This window comes from Camelus dromedarius, chromosome 5 (genome assembly GCF_036321535.1).
Source record: "Camelus dromedarius isolate mCamDro1 chromosome 5, mCamDro1.pat, whole genome shotgun sequence".
NCBI classification, from domain to species: domain Eukaryota; kingdom Metazoa; phylum Chordata; class Mammalia; order Artiodactyla; family Camelidae; genus Camelus; species Camelus dromedarius.
In genome coordinates this window covers 14,884,200-14,902,918 of record NC_087440.1, presented here as the reverse complement: position 1 = coordinate 14,902,918, position 18,719 = coordinate 14,884,200, and the positions used below count along the sequence as shown (strand labels likewise).

The 18,719-nt window shown below is 33.8% G+C and overlaps 1 protein-coding gene across 2 annotated transcripts in view; it reads right to left on the bottom strand.

Annotated features, from left to right (window-relative positions):
- SPPL2A (signal peptide peptidase like 2A) overlaps window positions 1-18,719 on the bottom strand; it is a 43,853-nt gene that overhangs the window by 14,828 nt on the left and 10,306 nt on the right. The window contains exons 2-13 of one of the 2 annotated variants that reach the window (XM_064485606.1): window positions 15,832-15,951; window positions 15,319-15,501; window positions 14,744-14,833; window positions 14,124-14,257; window positions 10,402-10,553; window positions 7,860-7,956; window positions 7,321-7,422; window positions 6,244-6,325; window positions 5,580-5,654; window positions 2,262-2,318; window positions 2,012-2,065; window positions 1,455-1,557 (exon numbers count right to left, since the gene is read on the bottom strand). In XM_064485606.1, the coding sequence (XP_064341676.1) occupies window positions 1,455-1,557; window positions 2,012-2,065; window positions 2,262-2,318; window positions 5,580-5,654; window positions 6,244-6,325; window positions 7,321-7,422; window positions 7,860-7,956; window positions 10,402-10,553; window positions 14,124-14,257; window positions 14,744-14,833; window positions 15,319-15,501; window positions 15,832-15,951 (1,249 nt within the window). The remainder of the gene's footprint in view (window positions 1-1,454; window positions 1,558-2,011; window positions 2,066-2,261; window positions 2,319-5,579; window positions 5,655-6,243; window positions 6,326-7,320; window positions 7,423-7,859; window positions 7,957-10,401; window positions 10,554-14,123; window positions 14,258-14,743; window positions 14,834-15,318; window positions 15,502-15,831; window positions 15,952-18,719) is intronic. The other variant, XM_031453069.2, reaches the window with a different exon arrangement.

Below are 18,719 nucleotides of genomic sequence, written 5' to 3'. Positions count from 1 at the left end.
CTCCCTTCCTAGTAAAATAAGATAATTTGGAATTTTAATACAAAGAGTTCAAATAACAATGAAACTTAAGTTCTCATTTGTAAGCATGCAAGTATGCAGAAACAACCCATTTTACTATCCATTTAAGAAATTTGTTGAACCTCTCCAAAGAAAAAATCTCAGATTGTATTTATTTAACACTGTTATGAAACAGTAAGAATGACATTTAACTGCTTAAAAATCATAAAATATTTTTACTATCTTTATAGATTTTTTCAATTAATTAGTTTTGGTTCCTACATAATTAATCAAGTAAGTTTCTTCGTAGTTTCTTATTATTTTGACTATATTTGCTGTTTAATCACATTTCCATATGTTAGAAACAGTGGTACAGCCCTATCTGCAAATCAGAATTTAGCTTTTAGAATTAAGTCACATATTGTCAAATATTTCTGTTAGCGACCTTTGGGGGAAGTATTTCTGTTAGCGACCTTTGACATTTATTTTAAGAATGCAGTATTTACATACTATTTTTGCCAGTTCTGTGCTATGTGCTATATCCAAGCTTTTTATGGCACTTGGTGTGGAACTGGTAAAATAAGTTTAAAGATATTCAAGAAACCTTAAGGTTACTCAGTAAAATGCTTCCTCTACTTTATCAGTTATGTGGATGGAGACTCACTGAACTAAGAGAGCTGCTACACTGGACTTTGCCATCCAGCTTACCTGGCAACACTGCTTCTCTCTCTCTACCCAGCTTTACTATGTCAATGAAAGGGCTTTTTCAGAAGAGCCGGTACTCTATCCTACCATAGGCAGGCAGTACATAAGGAGACTGTAAGAAAAGCGAGGAAAGACAAACTCGGCCGACTAAAAAATATTATTAGTTACTTCTAAACTATATTATTCCTGGTCTGGAATTAAATTTATTCTACAGATAGCCCAATGAGGAAAATAATGCAGGACTGCAATAACTGTCAGAGGAGATGTGTTAGGAGAAGGTGATCTACTCCACCACACGCTGGGTTTTTTGTATCATAGGGCCCCAACAAGCTGGTGTTCCACTGTTTCTCCTCTTGATCATGCCTTGCTTAGTATTCCTGACCACTTTTCCTAGAATATAACTATTATTTTAAAATACAAATAATAGAAACTGCAATATATTAGGTATTACTAAATTCAACTTTTAAAAAGGGTTTTGTTACATACTTTCCTAGGGAAGAAGGTCAAACTAATCTGTTACTTCCTCTAAGACCCCTGTTGACCATGGGAGATATACTTTGGTTGCTACCACTTGGGCTTTATCTTCTACCACTCAGAACACTTTTCTTTGTCTTTGTCTCACATCCCAGCTCTTGCACAATAGCCAGAAATACTTAGTACAGAGTAGGGAACTTTTAACAAAGATACTATACATTTGACAATTTTAAACCATCATTATATTTTTACTCAAACTGTTACAAACAATTGCTTACCTGGTACAATGATGTCTCCAAAACCCAATATAGAAACTGGCATGAGGCACACACTCATTACTGAGAAATAGGCCAGCTTTGGTACCCTGATGACCACTGGTAACTGTAATTATAAAAAAAAAAAAAAAAAAAAAGGAGGCCACCAATGAACCTGTTAGGCATCTTTACGCATATCCTTAGAAAGGAAAGAACCGATATTAGAGTTATTGTTTTAATGTTATAAAATCAACACTTTAGAAGAGCTTGAAATCAGAGACCATAAATTAGACATATATATATGTATATATATATACTCAATGCGTAGAAAGCCTGAAAGAAATAGATATGTAGTTTTGGAAAAACAAAACCCAGCACACATGTAGGGTTAACAGTACTAACCCAGTATCCCCACATCTAACCTTTGTTTTCCCCATTTTACCAAAAATAGGACTCAGGCCTTGAAATAGTTTTTTGTTTTGTTTTGTTTTTGAAATCTGGAGTCTTTCCCCCAAAGAAGAATCTTGTCTCAGAGGGTATGATTTAAAGTCCAATGAACGTATCTGAAATACAATCCTTACTTTCTCATGGGGAGCTGAGGGTTGAGCAGTGGCTTCCACCAAGTTTCCATCATTCTAGGATGAAACCCAAGTCAATAGGTATTTAATAATTTAGAATAACTAATAAAAGGGCTATTATTTTGTGAGAAATAAAGTTTTACAATACCTTAACATGCACTACATGACCAATGAATTACACAGGAAAGCAAAATTATTAACCGGACACACATATAAACACCGGCAGCCGTTTGTATTTGACTGCCACCCCTACCTTTTCATTATTTCCAAAGGGTCCAGCTGCAAGTTCAACCATGATACTCTCGCCATTCTAAAATTGAGAAGAAAGGTGAAAGAAATTCTTCAGTTAGTTAGAGGGAACAATCTGCCAGTATTTAAGAATTATTTGACCCCATGGCTTATGACCTACAGTAAGCTGATGAAAAATGGACTATAGACTGCTTTTTTCCTAAAACAATCTCTGTAGATAACAAAAGTTGGAGTCACCTCAAACCAATTTCACCTAGCACCTAGCTGCTCCACTTCATCAGAGCTCAACAATTATCAGAAAATGACAGATAGATCACACAAAGGTTATTCAGCTGAAGGTTCGAGCACTGATTTGTACTGACAACTAATACCTAGCATTTCTAATGGGCTACAAATTTTAAGTGCTTTCACTTATGTCTTATACTATGTGTCTGTAATCATTTTTTAGCAATAACAGTGAATAGGGACACAAGAAGTATTGAAAATTTTTTATATTGAGATTTGTAATAAATATTGGTAACTTTATTTGAATAAATAAACATCTGACCTTCTGGCCACTCACCACAATAACAATGAAGACAAACTTGAAAAAAGCCCAGCCCTAAAGAACCTGAGAAGCTTCTCTAGCCTGATTCTTGTCCAATTTCAGCCCTGCCTGCTTTTTATGCCCCAATCAAAACATTAACCTTAGCTGAACTTTTCCTTGTGTATGCCTAAGGTGTTTTTATATGGACTACGTGAGAAGTTCATTAAAAAGTTCTTTCCTGATAGCCTCGTCTGTTGAGGAGGGAGAAACATTTTGACGTAGCAAGCTAAGACAGCATGAGCACCCATCTTACGTGTCATGTGATGATAAATATATGCCCCAGACAGGTGGCAGGAAGCTAAACACAACCTGAATTTTAGAAAGACTTGATTGATTAATTATTAATATTTTCCATGTGGGTGGGGTACATTGGAGAAATTACTTGAGTATTTTTAAGAGGACTTCACTGATACCTGAGCTGAGCAGAAAGAAGGATAAAATCCCTAGCTACAGAAATCTTTTCCTCATGTTAAGCTTCAGGTTACAGAAAGGTTAAATCACAGGAGTTTATGAAAATAAACTAATATTAAATATAGTTCCTTACAGCAACTTCCCATAATAAGATTCAATTTCCAGATAAAGAGTTCATTTTGGTTCAGTTTCTAATTGTTATTTAAAACATTTAACTGAAGATCATCACTGACATCCTTTCATACATTCAAAGATTTCTGAGTAACTACTATTTGCAAGATACTACACAAAATACGGTGATGGATGAAAAAAAATGAAGACAAGCTCTTATTCCCTGTACTTCTACTTCTATAGCCACCTGCCCTGCTCACTCATTAAACGTTTACTAATACCAAGATCAAGAACATGTTTAGAATGTACAATATTTAATCTTTGAAATTTTCAGTGAAAAACAAAAATTCATAAATCATGTAATATCTGATTTTCATTTTGAGTTACCTACCAAAGTAAGATCTATAGCTTAAAAAAAAAAAAACAAAAAACAAATCAGACTGAGAAGAAGGTGTTAAAATAAATCTACAACAGTGAACTCCAAAGAGCACTTCAATCTTTTCCACTGGATCAAATTACTAGAAATCACATTCCTAGTCAGTGGGAACTAAGACAGAAAAAAAGAAGATGAAAAATTTCCTAAGCACAGAAGAAAGAGGACTCAAAGACATCTTTTATTATTACCATACATACTTTAAAATTCTGAAACTTTTTATGTGTAGGGAATGGAAACAGTTTGCTGGCAGACATGTTTGGCATTTATAAAGTGATACTAGTATTAAAACAGAATGGAAGAATTATATTTTAAAAGAGCTTAGTTATAGTTTAAAGCTATATCCACTGTGTAATATGTGTGTCATATGCTATGACTACATGTGGCTTTTAGAGATGCTTTCATTATGAGATCTCTGATGGAACAACTTATAGAGACATTTTTCTGAACCAAATAAATTGATACAAGCTAGAACAGCTTTAGATATAACTTTAAAAAATGCTATAGTAAATTAACTTTTTCTGTTAGAGTCCACAATACTACTACCATGCTTTTTTTAGGTTACTAGTACAAATGAAGTCAGTGAGCCAGATGGCTCATCATTAAAGCACAGAAAGGTGCTAGTAAAATGGTTCGGGTGGCTGTAATTTGGGACAACTAACTAACTAACTACATTTGTTACCTAGTTGCAATGTTAGCTCCCCCATGGGGTACATGTTTCTCTTACGCCATTACGGCAAATACCAGAAATGCAGAGATTTCACAGATAGTAGGGGCTAAAGAATAAAGAACTACTGGGGGGAAAAGCAGTGATTATAATATCAAATTAAATATAGAGTGACAAAGGATAAGGAAATGATACACAGTTAACAAAGCAAGACTCAGAGTGGGGAAAGTTGAAGAATCAAGCAATAATAATATATTCATGAGACAGGAACAGGGACAAAGTAGAAAAACTGGGCAAATAATGAAGGACTACTACACTCGTCCAGCACTTCTCCCTTACTCTAAGAACAGCACCATGATTTTACTGAGGAGCTAGTGGCACCGCGGGGAAGAGATGATCTGGGAGCTTCCAGTTGCTATTATTTTAACCTTATGGAAAAACCCACTCTGAGACAATGAACAGATGGACAGAAGCGGAAAGTGAGAGCACATGTCCCTGGGTCTAGGTTCTCCTGAGGCCAGGCCCCCCCTGGCCTTTGCACATATACTGGATAGATGGGTCCTCTTTCATATAGAAAGGGTAGGTTGGGTGCTGGCAGTTGCAACCAAAAGAATTCTACTGATGGAAAGGGAGAATGGAATGCCAGCAATCACTCAGCTGATTAGGAAACTGAGGGCCAAGTGACTAAGCCCAGGGTTGCAAGGTTAGAGAGCTACACTTTAGGTCTTCAGATTTTCAGTGTGGTGCTCTTTTTTAGTCTCAAACTATGGTTACAGAAATAAAAGTAGCAATAACACATTTCTATTCTTTTTGCTGTCTATACTGTCTACAGCAAATATTTATTACTCTATAATAAGAAAAGTTACTTTAAAATGGGTAGCAAGAAGATTTATAGACATTCTCATGTTTACATCAATCAGGAGATATTTTTTATTTAGCAGAATGGCCTAAAGGCTTGAAAATATCCCCTATTAAAAGGCCAATTTCAATGACAATTCTCTTAAGAGAATTAGAACTCACTCAATGGTAAATATTTGTAAAACCAGAACTCTAAGAGCATGTTTAAGAGCTTCATCTTTTAGCATGTTTCTCACGGATTTCAAAAATATCATACCTTTGTGATGAATGGTGTTATGAAAACAAAAAATACATCATAGAGGAGGAGAAGGCCTAGAAGTATCACACATGACTGTTGAAGGAAGAAACAAATTTAAAGGTCAAACTTCCTATATCTAAATTAAGAGACATTATTTTATAAGTACAAATAAATACGTGAACATACATTTAAAAACTATTTTTAAGGGATTTAATGTTTATTACTATTTGTAGTTTTATTCTACAAGTCATATTAAAACTTATCTCCTTTAACCCATTCTTTTAAAAAAAAATCACTGAATCAAAGAAATGTTCTTCCCTGATATCTAGTCTCGTATGGATTTTATGAATTTGGCATATTATATAAATGACTAAGAATACTTTAGCTAGCAAATCGGGGGTTGCCTGGGTCTGGGGTTTAGGACTGATTGCTAAAGGGTACGATAGAGTTTTTGAAGAGATAAGAAATATTCTATAATTGAGATGGTGGTTACAAAGTTATATATTTATAAAATTTCAATAATCTGTACATTTAAAATGGGTATATTTTATTATATGTAAGTTATACCTTAATAAAGTTGTTTTAAAAAGAAAAAATTAACTAACGTATTACAAATCAACTATACTTCAATTTAAGAAAAAAGAAGCGAAAAAATTATTTTAGCTAGCGTAGTATACTTTACCTTGAAGTTGGGTAACTTCAATGTTTTAATTAAATTCAAACAGAAAGCAATCCCCAAGATATCCTGCAAAATCCAAGCCCACCTAAAATCAAAAGAAGTTACTCTATTGCTTTACTCTGTTATTTTTAGATGGAACTTTTCAAAAGAAACAGATCACTAAAGTAACTCTGTTCAATTGTTAAGATTTAAATAACTTAATCAATTATTAAGCAGCAATTATGACAACCAAAAAAACCTCTCATACTCCCCATATTTAGTAATTTACTGTCCTAGTAGAAAAACAAATACCACTCTGCCAAGAAAATGCTGAAAGGCTACCTCAGAAGAACATACGTCAGACGCAAGTGCATCATTTATCCTTAATCTTTGGATTTATATATGTCTCTTTTTAGAAAGGTAGCTCATAACAAAGGATATTATTGTTAATATACATCTAGACAGTTAAAGCATAAAGAAATGAGAACTATAAGAAACTGACATGAATAATTATCAATTGATTATCATACCTGAAGCAGCCTAAAATTATATGAACTTTGCTCCCAAACTTTAGGCCATTAAACCCTTCTGGGTTTTAATAATTTTATTAAGAAACTGTTAAATTTTTTTTCTGGTTCTCCTTCCTACAAATGGACAGATTCCTGTATATTTTCCTATATTTCCTTCTTCTTCTATGAAAGATAGCATACTTTAGATATTCTTCTACACTTTGCTATTTTCACTTAAAAATATATCCTGGAAGTCACTGCATATTAATTCACAGAGAGAGAGAGGCTCTTCTTCATTCTTAACAGCTGCATTGCACTCCTCCGTGTAGCCATACCACAATTAAGTACATTTCTGAAGCCTATTTCAGCTTAGATGTTTAAATCTTAATTCATATTTCCTTCTTTAGACAACCTCAAATCCATGAGCACAAGATCTGTTTATTTAAGAATTTATTTAGCTTGTTTCAAGACTATGGTGTTTTGGGAAAAAGTAAAAAAATCCATCATAATCATAATGAATAATTAGCAAGGCAAGATATAAAATAATCCACCCTTTGTCTAATCTAAAAGCAAATACAATGAGTACTCATACCTATCTTCATTTCGAAATACAGCCCAAACAACAGCTATTGCTATGCATAGTCCAGAGAGAAAAATAAGTCTCACTTCAATGCTTTTGCCACGACACACTATCCTAAAAAACAGATTGAAATAGGTTAATTTACCCTATAGATGAAATACAGTGTTCACTTAATATGACAAATGAACAAAGTTACAAGAAAGCTATTGAAATACCAATTTAAAAGTCTTGATTTTAAGTACAACAAGTGATAGACAATAAAATATTTATCAGTTAGATTAATCAGTAGAACCATGATGATAAAAATGCTCTATACCTATGCTGTCCAATACAGTGGTCACTAGCCACATGTGGTTATTTGGCACTTGAAATGTGGCTAATGACACTGAGCAAATGAATTTTTAATTTTATTTACTTTTAAAATTAATTTAAATTTAAATAGCAATGTGTATATTGCTCTGCGCAGGTTTAAAATAACACTCCTACTTCTCCTTGTGTTGTTTTAAGTTACAAATACCAACATTGTAGGCTTCCTCATAAGAGATACATACGTGCATTGTCCACATGGTATCTTACGAATTAGGGCAGCAAGACAGTTGTACAGACTCATCGCTGATGCTATGCAGAAAATTGCTATCATAACATAAACTAGAAAAAAACAAGACACTAAATTATATGAGAACAAAAGGAAATATGATAAGAAAATATTTATAAGATCAATATTAATTATTTGGCTTTCTTATGGGATTATATTTTCAATGCAACTACCAGACTCTAATCTGAACTGGTTACTAAGCTGAAAATACTCAGATCTTGAGTTTTAAGAGTGGGTATTTTATGTGTTGCTTTAGTTCCCTTACATACTGATAGGATTGCTTAAGGGGCTAAACCTGGCTCTACATTTTCAATAATTCAGTGATTCAAACTCACATGTTTATGAAAGATGTCTATGAAGTGAGCTATAGACATCTGTGAGTATTTAATTTAAATGTAGCAAGTGGAAGAATTAGTAAACCATTATAAATGCTTTGTAAAATGCAGCTTACAGATGAAAACTAACACCTATGTTAACCATGTTATCTATATTTTCCTATGGTGGAATTTGTCTCTAATAACTTGACTTGTGGCAAAACCAAATCCATTTAAACAAATCTCTTTGTCAAGATAGACTAAGGTAGTTAAAATTCACAAATGTTTTTCTATATTACCTATACTTATTTGAGAATTATTTAAAATTAAAAACATTTGATCTCTCTGTTGTTAAAAAGGGGGAGAAATTATTGTACTCTTTATTGTACTCTAAAATAAAAGTATTTGTTTTCTGAACTTTCTCAAAATATCACAATGGAAATACAAATTTTACCTGAATTTTGCAAATTCCACTAGATTTCAGAAAACTGTAACTCTGTTCTTCAGGTGAGAAAAGAGAGTAAACGGAAATAGTAAATCAGGGATAGTCACTTCCTAATTGGTGAGCTTGGACAAATTACTTTTTCACTAGCTTATTATTTGTTATTTTTATTATTGGATATATATATATGTAATCTGAGTAGTAAGATAGACAGTCAAAGATTGCCAAATTGAGTTTGGGGAGTCATCTACCAACAGCTTCCAACCCAAGTTTTAAAATTCTAGTGGAAATCATGCTCAGGAGGCCCTAACAGAGTTTTAAGGTGTCTCATTCAATGTCAGGCTATATCAAAGAAAATGATTAGGCATGATAATTTGGTTAATATAACTATCCTTAGGTAGTTTTTTGAGTATGACTTAGCCTAAAGTGGTAAGGAGAAACTTAGTAATTTAGTAAGTTAGATACATTAAGAAATGGCAGCAATTTAACCATAAGCAACCATTTGAAGGTACACTAGATCTTGCAATTTATACACCGTTGTCAGAGTCACAATTAGATCCCATGTCCTGGGATAACCATGAGGTTTGATGATCTTCCTTTTACATTGAAAATTATAAACAGGGTCAACTTTTTAAATAGCAATGAGTTTAAGGAAATTTCTTACCAAAACATGCTTTAAGAGTAAAGAACAAAAATCTCTTTTTTCTATCAAAGGCCATGAAATATATCAACTAGGGGTCAGACACAAATAAATGAAGGCTGAGAATTAAATCAGAAAAACTAGCTGCGCAATGACGACATAATACAAAATCACCCTAGTGTCAACCCTCCCAGCAACAGACCAAAATATGAGTGATACTCAAAGAATAATTTTTTCCTAATTGAAAATATATGCCACAGGTATAGTTTTAAAATTGCTGCCATAGGACAGGAGAAGTTGAACAATAAGCTAAAACGAACCTTAGGGCCTCAGTTTTCTAGTCCAGAAAATTATACTAATATTCTCTAAATAAGCACTGTAGCCTGTGGTAGTTCTTACGAAGGGTTTTTGCTAGTTCTCACCAGGCACACTCTCCTTTTCCCTGGTCTCCCTCCTCTTTTTGCTGAGCGTTGGCCACAGATGGCAAATTTCCATCCTATTAGACCACTAAGAAGACTGTCCAAGGGATGGGCAAGCCATTATCTTTACCTTCTTAAAGGAAAAATGATCAGTTATTCTCTAGACCACAGACAAGTACCTGTGTGTCTTCAGATGTAGTGTGGTCTTAACTGTTTATACAAGCAACATAAAATTTAAGCAGTACAAAACCTTGAATTGCAAACTGACAAAAAGGACAAACCACACTCTGGGGGTAAGCAGAAACAATAAATTAGTAATGTGAATAATCTTCCATTTCATGTAACTAAATATAGCCACCAAGAAGTCCTTAGACTGCTGCCTAGATACTGGGCTATCATGCTTTATCTGCAAAGAGGGGAACTTAGGGACAACAGCAATTCTTTCAAGTCATCCATGAAGAAGTGTTCTTATCTAAAGACACACTATATTTTTAATCAGAATATTTTTTTACCCCAGAGTAATGGGAACCTAATACTTCTGATAGTTTAAAAAGTTAACATCACTTTTTAATTATTCACTTAAGTTTTCCAGGTAGAATGTCTTAAAGGAAAAAAAAAAATCTGGCAAAGTAAATGAAAAGACTGTATGCTAAAAGGAGCAAATACAAAATATGATTTCTTACCCAACCATTTGTAGAAGAAATAAAGTAAGACCATCATAATACAGCAGATGACCACAAATATTATAACTGTTAGAGGACTAAAAGTAAAATATTCTTCCTTCTTTCTCTTCATTTCTCTGTCTTCAGTGTTCATCACTGCCTTCATGCTTTCCCTGCATAAATATACACAGGAAGTTAAGCAAAACTCTGCCAAGTACAGTTTTTTAAAAATCTATCTCTAACACTGACTTAAATTAGTTTATTACAAAGTAATATACTTTAAAAAAAAACTGCATACCAAAAATAATTTTTTAATCTGGAAACTCCCTATAGTTCTAGTCTCCAGAGTTGATCTGTTATTAACCACTAACTTTTGAAACAGCATTTTTTTTCCTGGAAGCGGAACTGTTAAAACAGATGACATTTACTATATAAATAAATTAATGTTTATGGATGTTTATATTATCTAATTTGGAAACTATACTGACATAATAAGTTTCAAATGATAACCAATTCTTTTTCACACTTAATGTTACCAACTTACAGATAGTAAAGTACTTTTGAAATTAGCTTCTTCTAAATGTAAACATTAAATTCTTCTACCAAACAGCCAAGAATTTACTACATATCTGTTTGGTGCCCATCAATGTATTATGAAGGATTCAAAAGAACTTCAACACATAGCTTTGTCCTCCCTTGATTTAAGATAGCAAAACATTGTTTCTATTTCTCCTAACAACCCATGCTGGGTTACCCAGCTAATAAAAGGCAAACACAGAAGTTGAAGAGGAAAGAGTCACAAGTGTCCTCTGTGGAGCAGTCTTTGTTCTTTCACCTTGTTTTCTCTCCCAGTTACACAGAATCCACTTGATACTTTTCTGGTTCCAGTCTCCTCAACTCTGGTCTACCAAACTCTGTTCCCTTTTTTTATATCCTGACCCTTTTTTTTACCAGGTCTGGGCTCAATACAAACTTTAGGTTAAAAAAAGACTTATTTCTATCAAACTGTACATTCGCCAAACTTCTTATTTACCAACCTGCTACTTTCTTATTAGAAAACTGCTGATTGGGATGATCACTATTCTAGGCATCTGCGACTCTAGGGAGGCTGCCTGGGAAAAGAGCAGGGAGAGAGTTTGAGGAGAGACACACAGTACCTCCCTGACATGTGGAGCTGGATGACAGGGCATTAACAGAAGTTTCATGAAAGTGGTATCTGAGTGGGAAAATGTGCCAACATTTGGTATCTATCATTGCAAACAGATACATTTAAAGACATTTTCATCATAGCACACATAAAGTCATGATAATAAAAAAGTTACATATTCATATTAAGTGTACTAAAAAGCATCAGATAATTTCTTGAGGGGAAACATGTATCAGACTTACTTCATGTTAAAATAATACAATTCATCTTTTAAAAAAACTGTACTCTTAAATCAGCTCAATAGCCATATGCAACAGGAAGCTAAGCTTTCTTTCATGCCATCTTGAATTTCTGAAGCTTGAGGACCAGCGATCTCGTTATAATAAGATTTTAACTCTCCACTGGAAAGTCTTTATATGGAACCAAAGCATTTTTCCCTTTTGCACATAGTACATTGTTCATTTGGCAGATAATTCTGGGTTATGAGGTCCTGTTCTGGCAAATTTTCCCTCCCCTAAGTCTTACTCTCTTTTCCCTTCTCTTTCAGTCTCTCTTTACTTGCTAAATAAGTCCTTGTGTTATTTTTGTTTAATTAGATATAACTGACATATAACACTGTATTAGTTTCAGGTGTACAACACAATGATTTGCTATTTGTACATACCACAAAATGATCACTGCAATAAGTCTAGTTCACATCTACTGCCACACAGCTAAACAATTTTTTTTCTTGTGACGAGAACTTTTAAGATCTATTCTTTTAGCAACTTTCAAATATACACTACAGAATTATTAACTATTATCACCATATTTCATTACATTACCAGGACTTATTTATAATTGGAATTTTGTGCCTTTTGAGCACCTTCACCCATTTTGCTCACATTCCACCTTCCTACCTCTGGTAACCACCAATCTATTCTCTGTATGTATGAGTCTGGTTTTTTTTTTAGATTTCACACATAAATGAGATCATTTGGTATTTGTCTGACTTATTTCACTTAGTATAATGCCATCAAAATCCAGCCACGTTGTTGCAAGTGGTTTTTATGTTCTCAATAATTCTACTTTTTATGAAACTTTTTCCATTTTATCACTGATTATCATCACTCTCTTTCTCTATACTGTCACCCGCCTCATCCCCAAATACATACAAACACTTAGTTATTTCTGTCTTTAGATAATCAGTCACCTCAATTTCAAAATCCACAATCCCTCATGTAAAGGACATCTACTCTCCCAATTGGTTACTGATGGCAACATACTGTTTTTGCCCATCACCATGTTTTATGAACAAAATAACTTATATGTTCTCATCTTCAACTTTCCTGAAGAAGAGCCTGCCCTGACGTGCATGTGACGCTTGCCATGCTAACTCAAAGTGTCAAACATGGGCCAGAAAAATCACTCAGGAGCTTGTTCAAAATGCAGAATCTGGGCACCCATCCCAAGACTGCTAAAACTGAATTTTCATTTTAATGAGATTTCGGTTTGTATGCACCTGACAGTTTGGGAAGCATTACTCTACAGAAGAAACAATTTACATAGTAATGGAAGTATAGTGAGAATCTATATTAAATGGGAAAATGTTTTCAATGAGTCAGTAGTTTTGGGGAAATTTATTTATAAAGTTTCACCATAAAATCTAGAAAATGATTTTGGAGATCTAAGATACTATGTTTCATAAAGATTAATAATGAAGGAAAAACAATGCTTACTCATGTGAAAACATGTGCCTAATGCATGTTGAAATGTGTTTTCCAAATTTGTAAAACATTTAAAGCTCAATACTCCAGGTTTAACGCTTGTCAAACCGTAAGATTTCTCTCTTAATATAAGCCAATCAAATTTTAGTATTTTAAGAAATTAGAAATAAGCTTATTATCTTCATTTAGCTTCAAATAAGCCCCTTTTAATGGAACCTACAGATCAATTTATAAAGTGAATACATTTTTTTTACACATAAAATAATATGCTCTGAGTATGATTTTTCACTCAGAGTTATAAATGTGAACTGATCCTTTTAAACTATATTGCCCATTGTAATCTAAAGCCAAAGGTACATAACTGTAAAAAGATTGGGTTTAGGTTGCTATTAAATAGAGAAACCCAAATTTTATGTACAGTTGGAATTTCTATATTTAAATTAAAATATGGACATGCTTAATTAATATCCTTAGAATTCCTAAAGCATTAAACAGAATGGTGAGGTCACACTGTAATGACTCAATTCAGGAGGAGCTGAAAGACTCCCCAGCTTCTCTTGTTTATTTTCTTCCAATTCAAATAAATAGGCACATTAGGATGTTAGTTACCTTCACATTTTCTGAGAGAGATAATTAAACAGTTTAATTTAAGAGAGTCTTTGATGGAATTTCACCGTTTCCGCGCCAGCAGAACTGGAGGAGCCTATGACTCGCTTCTTCTCAATGAGGAGTTAAATGACCGATATGAGGACAAACTTGCAATCTAATCTAATCAGCACTATATTCCGGAAACAATTAGAATTTTAAATGTAGTTACATGATAAAATGATTACCAAACAATAATTTTTTACCCATTTTTCTTAAAAACACTACAGTTTAATTAAACTTACAATTCAATTAGTCCACTCCAATATCCTCCTAATGCCACAGTGAACACAGAAATCACAAAAATTACCACCATAGTATAGTCAAAGTTAGGCCACGAAGGAGAATACATTTTCACAGTAACATTATCTCCGAGAGTCTGAAAAGCAAAATAATAGTAAATACAGTGTTTTCTTTTTACTACAGCATATGGCAGCAATATTCCAATGTCATTCTGGAATGGACACTATACACAAGACAGTCAACAATACTGGAACTATTGACAAGATACTGTGGTCTCTTGTCAAAATCATGAGGCTGTGCTTTGGTTTATTAGATCTTGAAAGTGCAGCATTGAACACAATCACATTTTGTTCAGGGATTTAAAGTTAAGATAAATGATATGACACAAAGATTTTTAAAAGGAATCCAAACAGAACTATCCTTTCTAAAGTCAGTGCTCTGAAACACTTTGTGCTAAATGGGAGAGGAGGTTGAGGGGGATGAATACTTTCCAAATAAAGATACGATAGGCTTTTATAACTTCTTGTTAGCAAATGAAGCAGATATAATCTAAATAAAATATCAAGGATTAAAAGAGTTGTACTATTTATAAACTTTGTCAAATATATAATTACTAATTTACCTGCATCATATCTTTAAAGTCTTTGTGGTTTATAAAAGCAATCAGTATTTTCACATCCTGAAATTCAGATTTGTTCCCTGAGGGAGGAAACTAAAAGAAAAAAATATTATGAAAACTTAGGAACGACTAGTGTGTTTATAAAATAAAACATAAATAATTCCATTAAATATAAATGTTACATTTAAGTTATAAAACAAAGTTTCATGGGTTCTTTCTTACTATTATAGTACAAATTCTCAAATTGGAATGATTTTAGCATAAACTTAAACTGATATTTTACGTACATACACAAACAGAGGTATGTCATATATATGTATGTGCAACACACACACACACACACACACACACACACACACACATTGTTCCTAACATAGTCTTGTCTACTTTAGGAATGAAAAAGAAACAACAAAAATTTCCAATTAAATGCTCAACATAACCAGAATGTTTATTTGAAAAGAATCCTACTATCAGATTATTCAAAATTCAGCCCCTAAACCACACACAGAGAATAGTTTAATTCCTCTAAAATTTGATACCCTGAACTCAAAAGAAGTAATCATAATTTTATAACTTACTAGGACACTGTTATTGGCAACCAACAAAGCTTCAGCACCTCCTGTTTGTGCAATTCTGGCTTTTTCAAGAAAATGGCAGGTTCCCCACTGTACCACAACTGCTTTATTCTTTATTCCATCAGGAGGAATATCAGAAAGGTTGCACAGTGTTGTGGTAGTCAGATTCATCAAACTAATGGAAGACTGGAAAGAAGAAATGCCTTTAACATGATAAATATCATATGTCACCCTAAATACATTCAGTAATGAAGTATTAACACTGGTTTAATACAACGTTCTTTCAAATTAGAAATATTTTATGACAATCAGGTTTTGAGGAAGTATTTTTTAAAAATCCACTAACTTGTTTTTCCCACGGAGAGAAAACTACTTAAGCAAGAGGAATAAAATTATTATGTATTAATCACAATATATTACAACTAGTTTACACAGAAAAATACTCATTCTCATTATTCAATATTTTTATGTTTACAAATCATTCCATTTTTAGAATAGAAGCTGTGGTTTACTTACTGCATTTTCTAGGGTACTTGGAAGAGCTGTCCAGTGAGGGTTATACAGCATGCAGTAGTCCTTAGATGGTGAAGGCCTGCCATTTCCAGACGCATGCAGAATTGCTTCCTGAGCAGCTGCCTAGGGCGTGAACAATCATTTTCACAGTGACAATAACTTGGCTTGCCAAGAACTAAGGATTTTAATAAAGCTATTTATATAAAGGTTTGACCACATTTCCTTAAGGAGGAAGGTCTTCCAATGAATTAATTTCTTCTTGTTTGAGGAAATACTGAAACTATACGCATTTGCCCGGAACTGTAAGGAAGATAAATCACTCTCTTACAGACCCTTGTTATAAGGGCCATATCCCAGGGAGGAATCTTGCATGATGTGACAACTGCAGTACTCCCTTTACAGCCTGAAACTTCCCAATCTCTTATCAGTTATTACTCTATTGCTTATATTCTATAAAAGAAAATGCCCCTGAAATCCCTCAACCTGTCTTCCTTCCATATTCTATGAGTAACTAGGGTAAGTAAGTAAATAAATAAAAGGTACACCAGTATTTCTAAGTGCTCTCTTTGGAAAAAAACCACAGAAACCGGAAATCTCAAGTTTTTAAGACCCTGCAACTGCTTATTCAAATAGACCAATCCAGAATTTAAAGTCAGGAAAAAGAAGAACTAGAAAACTGTCCTTTCCTTGTGCCTCATTCCCCACTACCTGGAAAGAAAAGGGGGTGGGAGGTGGGAGTGGAGCCTAGGAAATGAAACATTCTAAGATAATTAGAAAACCACTCCACATCACAGTTCCCCTCAGACTTGGATCAATCCAGCTCCTTCCTCTCTCCTCCTCTGAGAAAATCTTGCACTACAACATAAGGGGGAAAAAGGATTGCTTGGCAGATAAAGGTAGTGTACTAAGCCTCTACCACAACGCATGCATTAGGCTGAGGCACATGAAATTGCTGTTATTTGACCATTTTTGAACTATAAAATTTCAGACAAGTCAATCTAAATGTCTAAAGAGTACAGAAATGTTCTAATTCATGCTCTCTTACTTAAAATCTCCCTTGAATATTTCACTAGAAGGCTTTCTGGCATACTTGGGGCTTCATGAGCTTATGCACCTAGGCAAGTGTAGGGGATTCTCGAAACATGCCATCAGATTACAGAAAATAGTTACATAAGGAAATTATCTGTAGAAAAAAAGAAATGTAGTCTTCATTTAGCTATATACTTGGTGGCTGTGAATGGATTCTGACAGCAGATGTGAACGAATATGTTAAATTTTTACTGTACACCAAACTATTTTTATGTTATAAACAAACTATACAAATTCAACAAAGTACATTTAGGCTACCACCATACATTTATCTGATTCATTATCACCATTTTACAAATGAGGGCTCTGAGACTCAGAGAAGTCACTAATATAACCTACCTAGGTCATATAGTATAACACCCACAGTTCTAACTACAGAAGGGAATCCTGTGGATAATTGCGAGGGTTGATTAGATTTAGGCCAAACATTTTTGAAAGAATACTTTGTAAGTGAGTTGGGTACTTCTTACTGCATCCAATGAAATGGCACATTATCAGGATGTCCTGCCTTAGTGATGCTGAGTTTGATTATTTGGTTAACACAGTAACTGCAGGATTCCTCCAGTGTAAAGTTAAATAAATATATTTTCCCCTTGTGATTGGTGAGTAATCTGTAGCATCATGTGAACAGTTCAACAACCTCTCACCTAGTATTTCATGACTGATGATGCTGATGACCCATACCTGAATTTAATTTTACAGATTATGTTGGGGGTTGTGAACTGGTGAATGTTTCTTCATACTGTCAATCCTCTACATTTATCAGCTAGTATTCTTTAAAAAAGAGATTTACTCTCTCCCTCTTCCACCTTTTGTTTAGTATTACTAGAGATCCACTGATTTTTAAAAATTCAACATAGTTGCAATTACCATTATTTTTATGAGGTTCAAACTGTCCCAAATTTGGCCAGGAGAACCTCTTCCAGCTTGCTCTTTGTATCCTTTTGACAAGACCTCATTAGTCTTTGAGGATTTCCTTGTCTCTAGGCTGACTTTACCCTTTACCTGCCACAGATTGGAATCCATCAATCTACTAAGCTCCTTTTGGAGAGGAATGTATTTAGATCAGGATTTGGGTTTTAACCATGCACACTGCTGCTGAAGTGATACAACCTTTATAATAGACAACTGGCAATATCAATCAAGCTTTTTAATACAAATAATCCTCTGATTCATATCCTACAGATGTATTACACAAATGCACAAAGATAAATGTACAGGGATATTCACTGTAATATTATCCAATATTATTATAGCAACAAAAAAAATCAACATCTTCCACAGATACGGATCCATTACATTATGGTACACATAGTACCCAGCAATTACAAAGAAAGAACTAGATCTACCTGTAGAAACAGATGTTCATAGTGAGAAAAGCAAGTCCCAGAAAGATATTTATAGTGTATCCTATTTTTATTAAAAAAAAAAAAAGACCAACCCTCAAAGCTTCCTATCTGTAGCTGTATATTTACATGAACTTGAAGAAGGATGTGGAGAGAGACATAGCAGCAAAACAGCAGAAAGTAGAGTTCCCACATATCCCCTTATCACACACATGCATAACCTCCCCCAGTCTCCACTGTTAACCTTTGTTACAATCAATGAAGCTACACTGACAATTCACTACCACCCAAAGTCTACAGTTTACATTTAGAATTCACTCCTGGTATTGCACATTTTATAAGTTCTGACAAATGTATAATGACATGTATCCACCATTACAGTATCACATGGAATACGAAATAGTTTTATTGCCCTAAAAATCCTCTGTGTTCTACCTATTTGGTTTCTTTTTGAGG